The sequence below is a fragment of the Haliotis rubra genome, unplaced genomic scaffold (genome assembly GCF_003918875.1).
Source record: "Haliotis rubra isolate DU_JTF1 unplaced genomic scaffold, ASM391887v1 Scf564, whole genome shotgun sequence".
In the NCBI taxonomy this organism is placed as follows: domain Eukaryota; kingdom Metazoa; phylum Mollusca; class Gastropoda; order Lepetellida; family Haliotidae; genus Haliotis; species Haliotis rubra.
In genome coordinates, this window is record NW_025767262.1 from 477936 (window position 1) to 498560 (window position 20625).

Below are 20625 nucleotides of genomic sequence, written 5' to 3' on the forward strand. Positions count from 1 at the left end.
CGGACATGATTCCGGCACCACATTCGGCGAGCTTGTCGATGACGTTGTGTCAGGACAGACCGTATGGCGGGACGTCGTGGTCTGATCCCGTGAGGGTGTGGATACGGCGAAGTCCTGGGATGGTTCGGGCAGTCATCACTGCAGTCTGAAACCTGTGGCGAAGATGGGTGACCCTTATCCATCTGTCCTGTCTTGGCGTTGTTACACGTGGACGTCCAGAACGTGGCCGACTGATGACGTCATTTGTGTTCTGGTAGCGTCTCACCAGTGCAGAAATGGTGTTCCGGTGGCAGTGGAAATGTGCAGCCACTTGTCGTTGAGACATTCCCCCACGGACCATCCCAATGGCCTCATGACGTTGTGCAGACGTGAGCCTTGGCATGCTATGCGTTTCAATAGCCGTTTAATTTTTTGAACGATCGCAAGGGCAGGGGTTGAGCTTTCCAAAGTGACAGTATTGTGTGGCATTCATTTGCTCTGTTTCTGTTTCCCGGAATGCACGTGCAACAACGTATTGCACGTCTCAAGGACGAACCCACTGACGTCACGGAACGTGGCACGTGCATGCATGTTGGATACATGTCACTATTCTTTGAGTTTAAATCCTTATGTGTCTACACAGGTTTGATAAATTTAGATTTTAAATTTTTGTATGCACAGTTTCTTTATGTGCCTAGTATATATATATATCGATGGCTCATCTTTGCAATGAACCATAGATTTCACAGAACATTCAACTGTAATATACTCACTGGGACTTTATATGGAGCAATGTTGTTTTGAGAATGACAAATGACGTGTGCTCAATAGCACAACAGGGAAGCGCATCTGTGCTTATCGGGAATGACAGCTGGTATGCAGGCTCCTCCGATTTTCTGTCCTAAATACCGAGCAAAACCCCGGACATACGTGTAATGCATGACTTGTACAAATATACACATTTACGACTATGCGATTATATTCAATACTATCCACTTAACTTGTCGACACATGTGTGGGTGACTCTAAAACCTGTGGCCTTCGGGTCTTCGGCACGACGAGCGAACGTTTTAACCACTATGCTACCCCACCGCCCCACACGCGGAATACAAATAATAGATGCGTTTCATGAATATATGCTATTGAAAAATTGTGTCCGGTTATTTCAGGCAAAGCCAAATCATCTGATGAGGGTTACAGCATCAGCTTAGTTCAGAACAACCGCTGGGTCCACGACGACGTCGACTACACCCCCTACAAGAATATCCTGTCCGCTGTGTGGCCCACTCTGCGTCACAGGAACTACACGTGGGCAGTGGTGTCGGGTGACCAGGTTGACCCATCGTCTCATTACAAGAAGGACAGTCTGATGACCGTCACTGACCCCTGCAGCATGCCGGATGTCGTCAGGTGTGGACAGACAGGTGCGTGTGTAAACCATGTACATTACGAGGAGATCCTGAAAACATGTTGTTGTTGTTGTTGATGATGATGGTCGTCATCTGTCGTAATCTGAAAGTTTCCTGCCTATTTCAACTACCACGCTCCCGGCATATTCCAGCGTATTCCAGCTTATTCTAGCCGAGTAAGGCCACACTGTCTTTTCCACCCTGTTAAAACGTCATCATTATTTGACCGCAAGAAAAAGCAATGGGTTTTTTTCGGATTGACCGGTTGACCGGTTCGTCGTCTGTGTTCAACAACTGATAACCCCACAAGCCGAGAACGCTTTTATTGAAGTCGGGGAAAACTGTCATTCCTTCTCCCAAACAAACTTTTCTGCAGGGTTGACAATCGGTCTTTGCATTATTGTAGCAAATATGAAGCGTGCTGTCGTATGTTCGTGCGTGTTCGTGCGTGTGTGCTTGCACGTGTGTCTGCGGGGGCGCTTGTGTTTATGCTGATATTATCCCGGACTAATAAATGTATTATGATGCTCGTCAACTATAATGGTGATGATGGCGATGTCCAAAACTAACACGACCATGAGGTGAAAAGAGAGAAGGTAACAGTTCAGTCACCTTGAGGTAAACTCACAAATGCGTTCTGAATTGGTTCTCTATGGAATCTGACATATTCAAGTGTATCATAGGTGTTCGAACTTGTCAACAATGTGTTGTTATCGGGACTATGTCAGTTTCAATCAATGCTAGTTCAATGAACTGTCACACTTCTACGTATTCATTGAATATATATTTCCAGCTGATGAGTTCCTTAACGTTGATCTCAGCGACGGAAGTTACCTTCAGCACGGGAAGAGGTTTTATGTGTGCATCCACGCTGACGAAAAGTACACTCAATTTGAGAAGTGGCCGTTCCCGCTGGCTGAAGTGAACGCCTGCAGTGACGGCATCACAGTCGACCTCACGCCACCTACAGCGGGGACAGTACGCATCGGAGGTCTTACTGGGATGTATCAGGTATACAGGATGTAATTTAAACACCACGGACATTAGTATCTTCATGTCCCTTTACATCGCCCAATGCAGTGATAAAAGTGATATTGCTGGAATATTGCTAAGAGCGGCGTAAAACTAAACTCACTCTGCTGGGAACGGGTCTTGCTTGCTTGCCCAAATTCCATCTGTACCCAGTAGGAATAAGTGAGAAAGCCAGAATGTTTAAGCGCCACTTTGAACTGTATTCCAGTTACATTACATGTCAGTTTAAAGTGGGAGGAAATCCCGAAGTAATGGCGGTCTCACAATGTACAACTGAAGTGGCACCCACGAAACTAGAAGCAAAAGCCGGTGAAAAATGATTCGATCCCACAATTCAATGTTTCTAGTGTCCTAAAGGGACGCAACTCTCTACAGCCAATTGTGGTGGTTTATACGAATGGGCCACAACATTCGTAACCAGTCGCCTCTTTCCGTGACCTACAAGAAGCTTGCCGGAATCACCCCAGTAATTACGAATGGGGCCACACGTGTTGATCAGTATGTGAAAAATCTATCCAATCAGAGGTGAACTTCAGTGAGATTACATTTGGGCAATCACAATATCAGTATATTTGTGCTGACTCAGTAACGTGTGGTATGTTTAAAGGTGAGTACCACGGAAGTTGAGGTGAGGTGGACAGGCTTCACGGATGTGGAGGAACAGAAGTCAGCTTCACACTGGAGTGGAATCGCATCTTATCAAGTTGCCATAGGTACGGTTATACAAGAATAAAACTTTGATTATTCGGGAGTTACTTATACGGGTCAGTCCTTTTCCTTAAAGGTTCATTGAACGTATGTATCAAACTGAAATTGTTGATAAATGTTTCACTTTTGGTTTATAAGTTAAATAAATCTCTTCCCGACAGGTTTTATCTTGCACCAAAATGACCTTATGCTCACATTTACATCCAGTCAATTAGGATTTGTGGAGTCTATTTCAGTAAATTATTTTGAACTTCTTAAAGGAGAATACGAACGAAAACAAAACTTTTGATATATTGTTAAGGATATTCTAAAAGTCACATTTCGTTTATAAAATAGCATTGAAAACGCAAAACGTACTCGTATTTCCGCCTATTACGAAATGATCGGCGCATTTCTCCTGCCGAAATCTGTCATTTCACTTGGAAAACGGAAGAAATGGTGGTTCTTTCCCATGTTCGGTGATGCCGTGCAACCCCAGGCAACGCAATACACCATCGTACCATTTACAAAAACGACAGAAACAACACGATTTGTACTACTGTAGCGCTTGGTCTTTGGCAATATGGCGGACTCCAGGCACATTTGACGTCACGAGCGGAAAGGTCACGTGGGTTCCAGCGAAATATGCATAATGGCCGAAGCTGAGATTTACAGATAATTATACATAATTTTTAATTGAAAATTTGGGAATATGTTTCACCAAGCAAATTATTGCAATTCACTCGTATTATCCTTTAAGTGTCATTTAGAAGCTGGTATAATGAGAAGGAACACGTTTCATGAATGGACATCTTCTTTATTGCAATAGATGCGAAGTTTCGGTGTAAGTGCTAACACTGTTATCAAGTAAATGATGCACAACCTTGTGCACAAGGAGAATATATACATGAAGGGTATTGAATTTGTACAATTGAAGCGGTTGATGTACAACATGTTGTCATTGACGCTTGTTGTGATTACACATAATGATTGAAGCCTGATTGAGGACACATGGAAGGGTTATTCTTGTTTGGCCTTGATAAGAAGATGGTAAGTTGTAAGGATTTAATAACCTCGATCTCTTTGAACATTGCAGGATCTGTTGCCGGTGGCGAAGATGTAGTCAAGTTCACCGATGTCGGTTCTGTGGAGCACGTAACCTTACACAGTCTAAACCTTCAGGCTGGGCGAACGTACTATGCGTCTGTCAAGGGTAATAATATTTCTCTATGTTAAATATTAAATGGGATTCTGGGTCAGAATAGTACCACATGTCGAGCTATAGGACGGCCGTCTGTAAATGATGCAGCCAGACAATCCAGTGGTTGACATCATGAAAATCGATCTTTGTAACTGTGATACGATGAAATACATCAACAAAGTCAGCGAACCTGACCACCTGATCCCGTTTGTCGCCAGTTACGATCAGCATGTATTGCTCCGTGGAAGATGTTCTTCTCACCCGGATCTTCACGGATGTAAAAGTCTGTTAAAGAGGATTGGTTGGTCAGGCTGCCACTGTCACATGCACGGATAGTATGGCTGGGGGTACCTAGTGAACTATTAATGCATTAATCGTGTGCTATTCATTATTCGATTACAGTGTTCATCACTTACTTAGTAACATTAATATACAATCTTGGTTTGCAGCCATAGATTTTGTGAGCAAAACAACAATGGCGGTGTCAAACGGGTTCCTTGTCGACTCCACAGCTCCATCACTAACAGGCCGGCACATACAACTAGAACACAGATACATAGCATCTCGTTTCCTTCATGTTTGGTACGTGGCGCTTCTTTTATATCAAACTATATTAATAATAAAATACAGTACTGATATTGATAATTACCCATAAACAGAGATGGTAATGGATTGTCACTCTGTTCCACTATTTGATGACGTACAAATATATGTTTTACCTTATGTATTCTTACATGATTATCTGATATCATAATATATTGTGTTCTAAAAAAGTAGCATTTAATGAAAAGATCTAAGCCCGATAGTGTAATTTGGGAATGTTTTTAATCTCATTTGGATGACCGTTGTTATTAGCTATTGAGGTGTTTCAAACACTTCTTCACCTTTACAGTTGGACTAATGTATTCTCTGATCTGGAGAGTGGACTGTCGGCATTCATGGTTGCCCTGGGCACCAGACCAGGCTACGATGATTTGGTAGATTACAGCTTTACGAAGGAGGAATGTATCGATATGGACACCAATGGACGCACAGTGGATGGGCACTCTTACTATATCTCATTGAAGGTACATACGTTGAAATGAATTAGAATGAGAAACTTGAGATTGAGTGTCTCTATAGTCGTTAATAACAATCACATCAGCTGTACTATTTTTAATAGTTATGTAATATGATATTTGAATTGGGAACATGCAGCCTTTGGAGTTATTCCTTTACTTCTTGTATTCTTTTTTGAGGTATTACTGCGAATATTCCTTTACTTCTTGTATTTTCCTCAGCTGTCAGTTATGCAATTATATGTTCTCATCTTACAATCGTATAAATGTTGTATTCCTCAGGGATACAACGGTGCAGGCTTGTACACACTCTCCTCTTCGCGCCCTCTGATTGCGGACACCATGCCTCCATCTGCTGGTCATGTCTATGACGGAATACAGTCAACTGCCACGCCTAACGACAAAGACAAGGATTATATCACCAGTGTCTCTGAGATGGAGGCCTACTGGGAAGGTTTTGCCGACCCTCACTCCCCGATTGCTGTGTTCAAGGTGAAGGTCGGGACTTGTGCAGGATGCGACAATACCTTAGAGGAAATAGAATACGGCTTGACTCCCAGTGAGTAGAGTTTATTCTATAAAGCAAATTTATACGTTTTCACTCAAGAATAGATCTAAACACCACATCTTGATGCTTTGTCATATGAGGGGCAATGGCATAGTCCAGTGGTTAAAGCGCCCGTTCGTAAATCCGAAAACCCGGGTTCGATCCCCACTTGGGTACAATGTGTGAAGTCCATCTCTGGTCTCCCCCGCCGTCTATTTTCTTAGATATTGCTAAAACAGCTTAAAACAACGCTCACTTTGTAAGATGAATCAAATAACGCGTCTTCGTTCATATAGACATCAGCCTTCAGCACATCCTGATGTCCCCTGGAAGGAAGTACTTTACCACCGTGACGGCCTGCAACACAGCAGGTGTCTGCAGCAGCCCCTCCTCCTCCGACGGCGTCATCCTGGACAGCTCCCCGCCAGTCACGGGTACCGTGCAGGACGGCACCGGGGACGTGGACATACAGTTCCAAGCGGCCAGGTGAGACGAGATTTCATCAACACGAATACGCCTGCATTGTGTGATGGGTCTAGGTCATGGTGGTAGGTGCATTGTGTGATGGGTCTAGGTCATGGTGGTAGATGCATTGTGTGATGGGTCTAGGTCATGGTGGTAGATGCATTGTGTGATGGGTCTAGGTCATGGTGGTAGATGCATTGTATGATGGGTCTAGGTCATGGTGGTAGATGCATTGTGTGATGGGTCTAGGTCATGGTGGTAGATGCATTGCATGATGGGTCTAGGTCATGGTGGTAGATGCATTGTGTATGTGTATGGGTTTGTTAGCACCTCACACACGAGTTCGTTGGTTTTGAAAACTTGGTAAACGTCTGAAACCCGCATCCCTTCTCGCCATCTTGCCATTGTAACCGGTAGTGATATAACTTTTGTAACAGGATGTTGGCGTACTGGGAAAATGTAGACTTTGAGCTGAATTGTGTAATAGTGAGAAATAGGTCTGAATATACATTTATTTACTGTACTAAATGTTTACTGTGATTATTAATAACCAGACGGTTGGTATATAGTAACCGTGTAATAAGCGAGAGATAGGTCTGAATATACATTTATTTACTGTACTAAATGTTTGCTCTGATTATTAATAACCAGACGGTTGGAAAATAGTAACCGTGTAATAAGTGAGAGATAGGTCTGAATATACATTTATTTACTGTACTGAATGTTTACTCTGATTATTAATAACCAGACGGTTGGTATATAGTAACCGTGTAATAAGTGAGAGATAGGTCTGAATATACATTTATTTACTGTACTGATTGTTTACTCTGATTATTAATAACCAAACGACTACTATACAGCATTTTAACATACCCACATAAGTCATAAACAATGTGCCACAAAATATTGTGCTCACTGCAGAATCTGTATTGGCTATCTGAATGGAGGACGGGAAGGGTTGTGGTTAAAATGTTCACTCCTCATAGTATGACCCGGGGTCAATAGACAACATGGATAAAATGTAAATGTATGTCCCTCGTCATGATAGTGCTGGAATATTGCTCAAAGCGGAGTGACATCAAACTCGCTCATTTAAGTGTGGTGTAGCAAATGTTATCCTGTTGCCAAGACGAGAGACAACAAATGACACTGCTTCTTTTGTTAGTTTACCGCCCAAATGCCTAAGAGTCAAGGTCATGTTCGGGCGTGTATTCCAAACGAACAGTAAAATCGTCAATTACTTTGGTAACAAATATTAGCTGATTTATTTCCATCCATTACTCCTGTGTATCTGCACAAGCATGGTTGATTATAAAACGTAAATTAAAGAGGATGTTTTTGTCAAAGGACATTTATCGGGTGCAAGTGGCGAGGCTTCTACGACCCTGAATCTGGATTGGACCATTATGAATGGCGTGTTGGAACAACATCAGGAGGTGACGAGATTCTGACAGCCAGGAATGCAGCTCTCGAGGAAGTCATCTTCCACACCCTGTCACCTGACCAGCAGCTTCCGGTTGGGCAGACGATCTACGCTACTGTCAGGGCCTACAACAAAGCAGGTACACGCCCAGTGAACACAGAGTATGCACTGAGAAATTTGAATATATTCTCTCGACTTCCAAATCCTGCTATACAGTTAGTGAAATCTGTACATTCAAACTAAACAGTGGAATACCCTTATTAGTTCAGCATGATAAAATATTTTGAATGCTGAATGTTTTAATACAAACTTGTAACCGTGATTCGTCTATATCGTTGCTATGAATTGTAAAGTTTACACTCACTCACCCAATCTCGTATATTGTGTCAGTTTTTCGCAATCAAGAAGGGCATTCTGAAAGTCTGGGCCACGGGTGGCCCTCAGGCCTATGATCATGGGTTCGACTCCCGTCAACATGATTGGGTTTCTGGTATTGTCATCACTATATCTGTGTTCATGGGTTTCACCAAATCAGAACGTCTGAAGCCTGCATCGTTTCGGGCTGTCATCCCATGTTAAGCTGACAGGCCGTGTGATGTAACTGGAATGCTGTTTAAAGCAGCGGTAAACCCAACTCACTCACTCACTCAGAGCATGTCACATATTTGTACTCGGCTGTCATGGTAACAATGATGCTAATCACATATAAATTGCAATCGAACTAACTGTCTACTTCCAATGAAACGGAATTCTTAATATTCCTACTATGGCAGTACTGCCCAAAGGCAGATCCAGATCTATGTGAAATGTATTCTGCCGGCGATGTATTGGTATATTCATATCTTGTGATATCCTTTGTATTAGTACATCCAGGTCTTGTGATATTCTTTGTATTGGTACATTCAGTCCTGATATCAGATGTATTGATACTTTAATGTACTGTAATCTAGCCTATATTGACACATTCGGGTATGTATTGTCGGTGATAGAAGAAAGATGTTGTAATTTCCGTCGTCCTGTTACATTCAGGTCTATACACTGAGTCCACGTCCAACGGTCTCGTTGTTGACGACAGCGCACCGACTGTGGTGATATCACCAACGTTATCACCGTCTATAGCGTCAGCTGTTACCCGATCCTCTATCAGCCGAACAACTCTAAGCGCACTATGGAAGTTCGAGGACTCACAGTCTTCTGTGGAAAGACAGTATCTTTCTCTGTCTTCGCATCAACTCGGGGAGTTCAAACGCTCAACTATTGAGGTGAGATCACATACCTGTGTGGAAAATCTACGAATCTTAATAACATCAGTGGTATCGTGGCGTGGAACGACATAAATTATCTAACAACATTGCACTCTTGTGGGGATTCGAACTGGGATCTTCAGTCCTTCAACCATCTGACTACACATGTGCCCCGAAAAATTGGTACATGTTAACGAAGACATGTGTCATGATAACAAAAATAGGTACAGATGAATTGGATGTATCATTTTTTGAAATATACAAATGTTGTACCGACCTCTGCGACATTAAGCAGTTTCTCTCAGAACATCAAACCAAACACGGTACACTGGGTATTCATGTAATATCTGGTTTAACCGTGTACATGTTCCATGTGATGATGTATCATGAACTACAGTTCGTAGTTATTTCACAGGGTTGATGTCTGTACTAGCTTGACAGACCGCGTGCGTGGTGTAGTGGTTAGAGCGTCCGCCCGGAAAGCGGAAGGTCGCGGGTTCGATCCCCGAGCGCGTCATACCAAAAGACGTTAAAATGTGGTACTTGTTGGTCCCTGCCTGGCGCTCGACATTAATGGGTACAACACGGTCTGGTCGGCTCGGGAGTCAGTATAATGTGTCTGAGTGGGGTATTCATGCTTCACTTCGGCATGGTATCTCAGTGGGCTAGCACTATAAAACCAGCTTCAGACTGGGCTAGTACAAGCAGCCGCACATCCACATACACACGCATGCACGTCGTCATATGAGCGAAATATTCTCAAGCACGACGTTAAACCCAATTTCACCTCACTAGCTTGACATTTCTTTGAGAGGCATTTTAGAAGTTGTATAGATGAAGGAAAACCCAGTTCTATGGATAGTCAACTTCTTTATCGCAATGAGTGCGCCGTTTCGGTGTAGGTACTAACACCGTTATCAAGCGTTTGTATCACTTGCTTGATAACGGTGTTAGTATCTACACCGAAACGTCGCACTCATTGCAATAACGATGTTGACTATCCATAGAACTTTGTTTCCCTTTAGCTTGACGTTCCCTGAGACCAGAAACCCGGCATCAGATGTTGTCAAGAATTACTATAATTCTTTACAATGTCTACCTATTTAGATGGCCTACCTTTCTTTCACGAAGCATCCTTTACTAAGGTTAACCTTAACTCCCATTCTTTAACATTGCACTAAGGTTGCCTTAGTGACTTACGATCTCCTTAGTTTCTTTGTGAAATGAGGCCCAATTGGGTTATATAGTTTTTGGTCCATTAGTAGACTATCAATGACGGCATTAACTAGGAGAGAGATATTTCCGATTTTTGGTTGTCAAAAACTATCCATATCCTTAGTTAGACGGAAAAGAGTAAAGCTGATATATGTTTTTGCAGACAATTATGTTTGTTGTCCTTATTCAGATCCCAAGTTTTCTTACTGAGTACACCTACACCGGCCTTGAACTTCACGATGGAAGTAGATACAAGGTGAAGGTGATTGCTTGCAATATGGCGGGTCTGTGCACAAAGGCTGAAACTGAAGACATTCTGGTTGACAACTCAAAGCCTCAAACAGGTATGCTGGTACATAACATACATGAGAAAGGTTTGGTTTTAATCAAAGAGCGAATTAGTTTATACGTTTGTTAGTGTGCTGACCCACGCGAAGCACCAATCTAAAGAAGAAGGTCATGACATTGCCCTGGCCCAATTCACGTTTATTTTCGCAGTGATCTGATATGATGCAGTGATCTGATATGATGCAGTGAAATGCGACGCTGGAATGATTGTTCTCACTGTTGATTCCAGGTACATTTGCTATAGAAACCGATCACGCCGCTAAGTTGTCCCGGCACCAGCGTGGCGGGATGACGTGGACACAGACCAGTCTAAGTCTGAACTGGCTGGGCTTCTCCGATCTACATTCCGGAATAGACAATTACATTGTTTCAGTCGGATCCAAACAGTTCGGCACAGATTACAATAAGGTATTTGAACCATGACTGCATGAGAGAAAACTGTAATAATTGTGTACCTACATTTTATGCGGCCGAATAGCCTGAAGAGAGTGTTTTACATCATGTGGAAATGTGTCCCTTCTAGTACATGCCATGCGGAAATGTGCCCCTTCTAGTACACACCATTCAGAATGTGCCCCTTCTAGCACACGCCATTCAGAAATGTGCCCCTTCTAGTACACGCCATTCAGAAATGTGCCCCTTTTAGTACACGCCATGCAGAAATATGTCTTCCAGTACACACATGTATAGAGTGGTCGCAGAAAAATGATTACCGCGTCCCAAAGGAGTGAGTGAGTTTAGTTTTACGCCGCACTCAGCAATATTCCAGCTATATGGCGGCGGTCTGTAAATAATCGAGTCTGGGCCAGACAATCCAGTGATCAACAGCAGGAGCATCGATCTGCGCAATTGGGAACTGATGACATGTGTCAACCAAGTCAGCGAGCCTGACTACCCCATCCCAGTTAGTCGCCTCTTACGACAAGCATAGTCGCCTTTTGTGGGAAGCATGGGTTGCTGAAGACCTATTCTACCCCGGATCTTAACGGGTCGCGTCCCAAGGGACGCAAGCTAGTCTTCACTGGAACAAATTCTCGTTAAGAAACTTAAGGTTGATGTAACAAACGTAATCATTCAGTGCACTACATCATTTCACTGCTTTTCAGGACACTACCATTTTATGTAAGGACCCTTGAAATTAGTAAAACCAAAGTAAAACTATGTAAAGATATCTCCAACAATTTTCAAGTGCTCTGTGAACAAAGTTGGCATCTTGTACTGTGCTAATCTACCACGGATCTCACTGTATGTATTTTAGGGCGGATCTCCTGCTGAAGTCTCCCACGATGCATCCGGAGTTGACAAGGGCGACGAGGGTGTCATCCAGACATTCACCGTACCCACAGAGACTCTGCCACCAGAAGGGAGCGTGTTTGTCGCAATCTGGGCTGTGAACAGGGTAGGTGGGGGAGAGTGTTTATCCTATCTAGACTGTGAACGGGGTAGGTTGGAGGGTTTTTGTCGCCATCTGGACTGTGAACGGGGTAGGTTGGAGGAGAGTGTTTCTCCCTATCTGGGCTGTGAACGGGGTAGAATTTAGGAGAGTGTTTGTCGCCATCTGGGCTGTGAACGAGATGGATTGGGGAGAGTGTCCCTATCTGAAAAGTGAACGGGGTAGGTTGGGGGAGAGTGTTTGTCTTATCTGGGCTGTGAACGGGGTAGGTTTGGGGGAGAGTGTCGCCATCTGGCCTGTGAACGGGGTAGATTCAGCGAGCGTGTTTGTCGCCATCTGGGTTGTGAAAGAGGTAGAATTTAAGAGAGTATTTGTCGTCATCTTGGCTGTGAACGGGGTAGGTTGGGGGAGAATGTTTGTCGCTATCAAGGTTGCAGACTTAAATGCTGACGGGTGTTCACCATTCATGTCGGTACATCCAGTTATTGCAGATGCTTGGGAACATGCTTTGACGATTACTGTTTGTTTTCCAGGTAGGACTTCAGAGCGACGCCTACCATGCTGAACTGGAGCTGTCAGGGGACCGGATTCTGTGGCTGGTGAGGAGATGCCAGGCCTACAACTGCGAGGGGCATTGTGTGTGTGCTGTACAAGGAGGATCGTGTGGTGAACCCAAAGGCTGCACACAGCTGAATAACGGTAAGTGTAGGTCATATAGGTATGATTAGAAACTTCAGACTGTCAATCTTGTTGAGCGTAGCTGGAACACAGATGAAAGAAACAATGTTTAAGATTAACTTAACCAATTAGTTAATTACTTTTCAACTAATGTCTTGCTCTGTGTATCTTCCTATAACGATCCGAGTTAGAAATGATCTTCAGTAAACCATGCTTATCGTAAGAGGCGACTTACGGGATCGGGTGGTCAGGCCGGTTGAGTTGGTTGACACATGTCATTGTATCCTAAATGTGTACATCGATGTTGTTGATCACTGAATTGTTTGGTCAGACTCGGATCATTTACAGACCGGCGCCAAATAATTGGAATATTGCTGAGTGGGGCGTAAAACTCAACCCACTTACTCCGTGGATTGTCACGACAGGTTATATGGGAGATAATCATTCTTTCAACAATATACTTCGCTTAAGACCCTAATCGATACAAGTATATTATTGTTTGGAACTCTATTATTTCAAATTATTTTCCTGCACTTTTTAGCTTGGAGGTAGTTGTGACAGTGTCGCCTATGTGTTACAATCAAAATGTAGAATGACTGAAATATTCGGTTTTTTTTAATACTTTGTTCTTTTACATTTTGACGTTTAATGTTATCGCCTATTTACTAAAAATAATAAGCATATGAGAAGGCGAAAGTCGTTGTGATGTTGTTTTCTGTTTTGAGCCCCTTTTAACATTCTCATAGTTTATAGTAAATCATTAAAAAAATGGGCAGATTTTTCAGTCAAATTGAAAATGACTGAAACATTTGAATACTTACAGGAGGAGGGAACAGTGTTCTTACTGTCGTCGATGTCGTTGACCTTAGATTAAGACCTGCCGCGGGCTTCTCTCCCGTCAACACACTTATGGCTGCCACGTGGTCTGTGACAACATCCAGGGTTTGCCCATCACACGGTAGGTTGGTTTTACATTCAGATACACACACCACGGGCCGTTCAGGCACTATTACGACATGGACATAATTATTCTGAAGGTTATAACCAGATAATAAACTGGATGATGATGATGATGATGATGATGGTGATGCATTTTTCATTTTTGGACTTTTAGGTATGAGTACAGCATTGGAGAGAGCGGCCGTCCCTCACCACAAGGTGTTTTCAGTGTGGCCACAGAGAGAGTGTGGTATGATGCAGGACAGCAAACATCTGCAATTCTTCCACTGCCACAAGGTAACACTTGAATGTCCGCAGGTTATATGAGTGCAAATTTCTCTATCATAACCACTTTTGGTTTATAACAAAGTATAGGTAAATATCTGGGCTACAACTGGTCTTCAGCAACCCATGCTTGTCTTAAGTTCGGGGGATCAGGCTCGCTTACCTGGTTGGTGCATTCATCGTTTCCCGATGCCCATGATGATGATCACTGGATAGTCAGGTCCAGACTCTATTATATGCAGACCTCTGCCATATAGCTGGAATGTCGCTGGAATATATGCTGAGTGCAACGTTAAAAACAAACAAATATGACAAGGGTACTGGCATACGTTGCAGGATACCTGGTTACAGAACTGCGAATTAAGTCCATTTACAATAATATTTTTTCGGAGAGTTTGGTCACTCATGTTCCTGCAACATATATACGCATGTAAACCCGAAGTGATACAGTATTTTATTACCCACGTGGTCAACGTATGGGTAGTTGCATATTAATCTCGTACGTCACACGAGTGTCGTATCGCGTTGACCTGTGTCGTAACGACTTGACCTGAAATTCTAACGATTTGATTGGATAACCGATGACCTCTCAATTAGGTCACATTCTGACGTAACTATTTTTCATTCATAACAAACACGTGAATTCATTCATTCTACAACTTAAATGCATTGTGGGAATGTAAACATTGCGAACGTTGCCGTGTCGCTGTTTAATTGTGAGTCGAACTGAGACATTATATCTGTCGAAAAACATAAACGCAATGTTTCAACCAGTGATGTTAGCCGAATGAAGCAACTGGAAACCAAGAAACGAGGTGCTACGGAGTAGTTTACTGTAGGAGGCTGTACGAGGCGATGACAACTGACATGCATCGTGACGTCGGTTACCATGGCAGTGACGTCATTAGTGTGACGTCATGCAAATATTGTACTACAGTACAAAACTCTTCCGCAACCTCTTTATGAAACCGGTTTCGGTTTGAAACCAAAAACATAACAAAAATACGCTATTTTGTCCATTTAAATGCATGTAAGACGTGGGTAATAAATAAAATACCACACTCGGTCTCATTACATACGAATTATACGAAACTCGTGACCTTCCTATGTTATCTGACCTCGCTTTCGCTCGGTCAGATACCATAGGAAGGACACTCGTTTCGTATAATTCGTATGTAATGAGACCTCGTGTAGTATTCTCTATATACCTTACAGCCTTAACTTACCTATTTACATGTAACATTAGTTTCGGGAACAAATTTATTTAATATTTTATTATGTAACTTGTATTTATCAACATTAGTGCGTTTTGCTGCTTTGGTTACCAATTGTTGTGTTTCCTTGGAAACAACCTGGACTTCAACCCAAAAACGTCTATTATTAAATTTTGTTTCCGGATTATAACTCGGAAACTCATTAATCCATGATTTCGATATTGCAGTGCATGCTCTTATTTAAATCATAATTGAGACATACACGTCAGATTCTAATGTGCCCGATGGCAGGGTGTAGTCATTCTCAACCACAGTGAGTGAATATGGTTTAACACTGCTTTCAGCAATATTTCAGCTACATCACAGTGTCTATGTGTCTATTTCTGTGACATTATCAATTTGTGTAATTAATAATAGACTCACAGACACATTGTACCCATGTGGGGAATCGAACCCGGTCTTCACCATGACGAGTGAACGCTTTAACTACTAGGCTATCACATAGCAATTTCTATATCACTGAAACATCTCATTGCAGGCAGGGTGTTGACTTCTGGGGGAAGGTATTCCTTCTTCGTGAGGGCCTGGTATGATGCCAACACCTACAGCATCTTCACCTCCGACGGCGTCCTTGTCGACACCACCCCTCCTGCAGTGACAGACAAGCTCGGCCTCACTGTAAGTTGCTGCTCGGTTTTGAATCCAAAACATGCTTCTAGTTGGACCTGAACGCGTGTAACATCATGATGATGATGATGATGATGATGATGATTGTGAATTTGCTTTTGTGTGAAGGTTAAAGAAGTCGAGGGTCCCGGCAAAACGAAAGAGATTGATTTCCAGATAAAAGCTGACAAAGTTACGTACACGTGGACCAACAAGTTCATCTCTGGTCAGAGCGGCATTCTCAAATACAGGCAGTACATATGCACCGTCCCCAAAGGTAACAGTAGAATGTTTCATTGATGTTTCACAATATATTTTGATAATGAAAACGACTACTTCATCTTCTACCAAGAACATTTTACAGACAAGTGGCATGCCTACATAGACTGTAGTTTGCCTATAGTTCGCCGGTTGCTGCATCAGTGTTCTGATTAAGCATTCGAGGACAGGCGGTGTGAGTCGTGGAACCATATACCCTGATTTGGTCAAGAACAATTAGTGCAGGGGCTTAGGGTGAAAATAGATACTTGGCGGACTAAAGCATGAAACTTTGCAAAGTGCTGGGGAATATCATGGTAAAACATATTTTGGAAGGTGCCCGATGTTTGGGGCCCATTGTCCGAAAAAAAACAAGATGGCGTCCAAGTGGCCGCCAAAAATCAAGGATTTCCGATTTTAATACTATATGACTTCCCCAGCTGGACCCATTTTCCGACAAATCCAAGATGGCGTCCAAGATGGCCTCTAGAAACAGGACAACTGGAAGATTGGCACTAACATAACAATAATTGTCATAACCTTTCACTTTCACTATTCCACCCTGGGTCACCAGTGCAAATAATTGTTGGTGATGCTTGATTGTGTTATTAATATGTGGAAATGTTATATGCATCGTGCGTTGCGATGATGGTTATATCAAAAAGTATTGTATGTATGTTGTATGAACAATGAGGGGTATGACCTGCTTAACTGATGGTAATGAACTATGACTAGTGTGACATACTTAGTTAATGGTAAGGGAGAATCAGGGTTAAAAGGTGGCTGCCAATGGGAATGATTGGTTAAAGGCATATATTGGTTCACTACTTTGATGAACAGTGTATTTAGTTTTTAGATTTCTTCAGTTTAGCATATGTAGTTAAATGTATATATTTAAATGTTCCGATGCCATAACCTGATACACATGCATTATGTCATAGCATCAGGAATAGGTAACATATCTTATATAATACTTTACACCTTCTTAGTAAACAATACATTTCAGAACCTTTTTGTCCTACTTGGTATTTGAACCCACATGGTCATACACCATATCGCCAGCACACATAGTTTACGATCTAACCCACTCAGCCACCGAGGTAGTAGAAAAATGGACTTAAGACAACTGGTATTTGGTGCTTCACTCTAAATGTGACAAACCGTATATCTTTGTAGTAGTCAAGGTGAAGTGATACATCGCATATGAAGGCTCCACAAAGGCATTAATTAGAAAGGTGTATGATTCGGTCAAGAGTACCATATATATTTTCAGGTCACAGTATCCACGATTCTGGGGACCTGACGTCCACCAGCTACACGGCGACTGGGCTGAGTCTACGTCCCAACACCGTCTACTACTCCAGTGTCCTGGCTTACAACAAGGCTGGACTGGTCAGCTGGGCCCACTCTGATGGTCTACAGGTGGACGTCATGCCTCCAGTAACAGGAAGGGTGCACGACGGACTAGGTTCGTACCGAAACAAAGCATTATTTCCCTTCATAACGATAAGAAAAATATATCTTAATGTCATAGCGGTCAGTGGGGTAGATTTGCGGTTAAAGCGTCCGCTCGTCACGCTGAAGACCCGGGTTCGATTCCCCACATGGGTACAATGTGTGAAGCCCATTTCTTGTGTCCCCCGCCGAGATATTGCTGGAATATTGCTAAAACCATACTCACTCACTCACATAATGTCATAGGTAATAATCTGGTTGTATTGGACATTAAGGCTAAGGTTTTTTTATGGTAATGGACACATGTTGAACATTGGTACAGATATCCACGATAAGGACTACCAGAGTTCTTCATCTGTGGTCTCTGCGTCCTGGTACGGGTTCTCTGACAGAGACTCCACGGTCATCAAGTATTTCTGGTGTGTGGGAACAGTCAACGACACAACAGACTGCAGTGTGGTGGACTGGCTGGACACTGGACTACACACATCATTCAGTAAATCGCTGACAAGTCCGCTGTCTAGTGGTAAGAAATATACTGACTGAAACAAATAAGTGAACACCATTTGATGGAAGTGTGCTTTGTTTATTCTTGATATTCTCCCATGGTACGACACAAAGCTTGCGAAGAAACCCGGAAAAGAATATAGGAACACTTGTACTTTCACGTGTTCCCTTATTTGTTTCCCTTAGTATATTTATTGTCCAGAAGTTTTCATACAACTTGATGTAAATATGCATATTGTGATACGTATATAATCGTGACGTGTTTATCGTGATACATATCGTACTGTGATGTATTTATCGGGATAAGTATTGTATTGTGACCAATTTATCGTCATACGGATCAGATTGTGACCATGCTGAATCGTTTCACCCCAGTGCATTTAATGCAAATGAATGACCTCGTCTATATTTTTAGGTACAAGATTATGGAGCAAAGTGTATGCTGTAGATGCTGTTGGGCATACCACTGAAATAGCTGTATCTGATGGAGTTGTCATCGACACATCTCCACCAGAACCTCAGGATATGGCATATCTTGGTGACAATCTGGTGAGGAACCCGTCATTCGAGGTTGATAGCATCACCAGCAGTTCCACACGCTGCAACCTTGTCATACCTACAGCATGGGAAACTGACACAGCTTCCTGCATCAAGGTTCAAGCTCCTGAATCACCTCTGGCTAAAGATGGAAACATGTTCGTGTCAGTGAGTGGAACCATTCACCAAACCATCTCAGGTCTTGAGGTTGGGAGGCAGTACAAGTTGAGTCTCCATGTAGGATACCCTGAAACCGTTTCCAACAACCATAGGTCTATTGATGCAGTAGTTACGATAGGAAGCGAGGTTTTCAGCTTTACCCTTGATCCTAACCTCTGTAGAGGCGCCTGCAGTGTCGGAGATCACACAGTCGTCCTCTGGAACCAACACACATACAGGTTCACAGCCGTAGATACGAATGTAGTGCTGAAAATATCGTCGTCGTCAAGGATGATGGAGTTTGTGCTGGACCATGTAAGTGTCCAGACTGTGGACTATGTCGCTGGACCGGACAGTGTGGACACAGAGGAGCATCTGGTGGTCCACTCTGTGTTCCTGTCTCACTGGTCATCTCTACATGCTTCATGGCACTTTGAGGATCAACAGTCTCCGATTACACACTACACGTTCGCCATTGGTAATCATTGGTATTCTTATCATACATAATATTTGATAATTTCGATAAGTTCCAAATCTCAGCTAGGTTACAGAGAACATGACATGACGACATTAACTAAGATTTTAAGTTTTTCGAAGTTTTTTCATGGCTTCAGTAAAGCTTTTCCAAATTTCAGTGAAACATATTATGTCCGATGTAATTCCCTAATATGACTGGTACCGTGCGTCATGTGTGTTTTAGGCGTACAGTTGACTAGCCTTTGCATGTGTTTATGAGGGACAGGATACTTTCAGCGAACAATTGGTATCAGCACTATGCGACAATGATAAACACATATAGTCGAAATCGTACAATCGACGGCTGCTGGCAGATGTCTATTGAGTTTGCTTGCTTTTATTTATGCAACCGTTTAGTGCCAGGAAAGACAAGGTATTCGTCTTTTCCAGGGACAGTCGCAGGTGGAACACAGCTCCAGAGCTTTAAGAGCGTGGGGCGGCAAACACAGGCTACCGTCTCCGACCTCCGCCTGACCCACAACGCCAGTGTGTTCATCACTGTCATGGCAACAAATGGCGCTGGACTGACCAGTGTCACGTCCTCGGAACCCGTCACGGTGGACATGACTCCGCCCAAGTTTGACTTCGTCATGGATGGTGCCGGTAGGTGTTACTGTTAGTTGTCTTTAGCTGCACTATATGGTGACATGTGAGTAAGAAGAAATATTTCGGCGTAGGGGTCAAATGGGGTTGATAGTTCTGTCTGATTTTGTCCGTCTCGCTCTGCGTAATAATAAAGTACAATATCAATACACACCCTCTTCTGCCCATACCCATGCTTATGTTCAGCATGGCCTGATGTGATGCATTAAATAGTTCTTTCTTTCTGCATTGTTCCAGCTCTAGACGAGGACTACCAATCATCAGGTGTACTGAGTGTCAACTGGCAAGTGAGAGATGCTGAGTCTGGTGTGGATCACTGCGACTGGGCAATCGGTACGTCCTCATGTGGCTGTGGGATTGTAGGGTTGTGCTAATGGTAACATGAGAGTTCATTTTAACATTTATCCTTTCCAATTAAATGGCCTTAAACTTTCAGACTGTAGCTGTTAATTATGTAAATATATCATTTTTACTTCCTCAACGGCGAAGTGATTTCCTGACCGTGTATTGAAAACGAGTGAAGATCCAGGTTAGATTTGATCTTCAGCAACCAATGCTTGTATGTAAGAGGCGACCAACGGGATTTGGATACCAGGCTCGCCTGACTTGGTTAATACATGTCATATCCCCACTGTGTAGATCGATGTTATGATGTCAATAACTGGATTTTCTGGTCCAGACTTGATTAGTTACATACTGCTAACACATTGCTGGAAAATTAATTAAAGCGGCTTTAAACAACAAAATGTATGTAATGTAATTAAAGGTTGTTGGTAAGAGGGTATATTTGTCATTGGAGGGTTCTGT

At 42.8% G+C, this 20625-nt stretch overlaps 1 protein-coding gene across 1 annotated transcript in view; it reads left to right on the top strand.

The window, feature by feature from the left end:
- The window catches only part of LOC124254113, a 29446-nt gene extending 13501 nt beyond the window's left edge, over nucleotides 1-15945 (top strand). Inside the window, exons 15-32 of the mRNA XM_046687990.1 lie at nucleotides 1149-1403; nucleotides 2182-2399; nucleotides 3028-3133; nucleotides 4204-4320; nucleotides 4758-4890; nucleotides 5201-5375; nucleotides 5649-5925; nucleotides 6210-6399; nucleotides 7726-7940; nucleotides 8831-9063; nucleotides 10451-10604; nucleotides 10838-11016; nucleotides 11867-12007; nucleotides 12535-12700; nucleotides 13503-13637; nucleotides 13794-13915; nucleotides 15656-15795; nucleotides 15913-15945. Of these exons, the coding sequence (XP_046543946.1) occupies nucleotides 1149-1403; nucleotides 2182-2399; nucleotides 3028-3133; nucleotides 4204-4320; nucleotides 4758-4890; nucleotides 5201-5375; nucleotides 5649-5925; nucleotides 6210-6399; nucleotides 7726-7940; nucleotides 8831-9063; nucleotides 10451-10604; nucleotides 10838-11016; nucleotides 11867-12007; nucleotides 12535-12700; nucleotides 13503-13637; nucleotides 13794-13915; nucleotides 15656-15667 (2828 nt within the window). The 3' untranslated portion in view covers nucleotides 15668-15795; nucleotides 15913-15945. The remainder of the gene's footprint in view (nucleotides 1-1148; nucleotides 1404-2181; nucleotides 2400-3027; nucleotides 3134-4203; nucleotides 4321-4757; nucleotides 4891-5200; nucleotides 5376-5648; nucleotides 5926-6209; nucleotides 6400-7725; nucleotides 7941-8830; nucleotides 9064-10450; nucleotides 10605-10837; nucleotides 11017-11866; nucleotides 12008-12534; nucleotides 12701-13502; nucleotides 13638-13793; nucleotides 13916-15655; nucleotides 15796-15912) is intronic.
- The last annotated feature ends 4680 nt before the right edge of the window (nucleotides 15946-20625 follow it).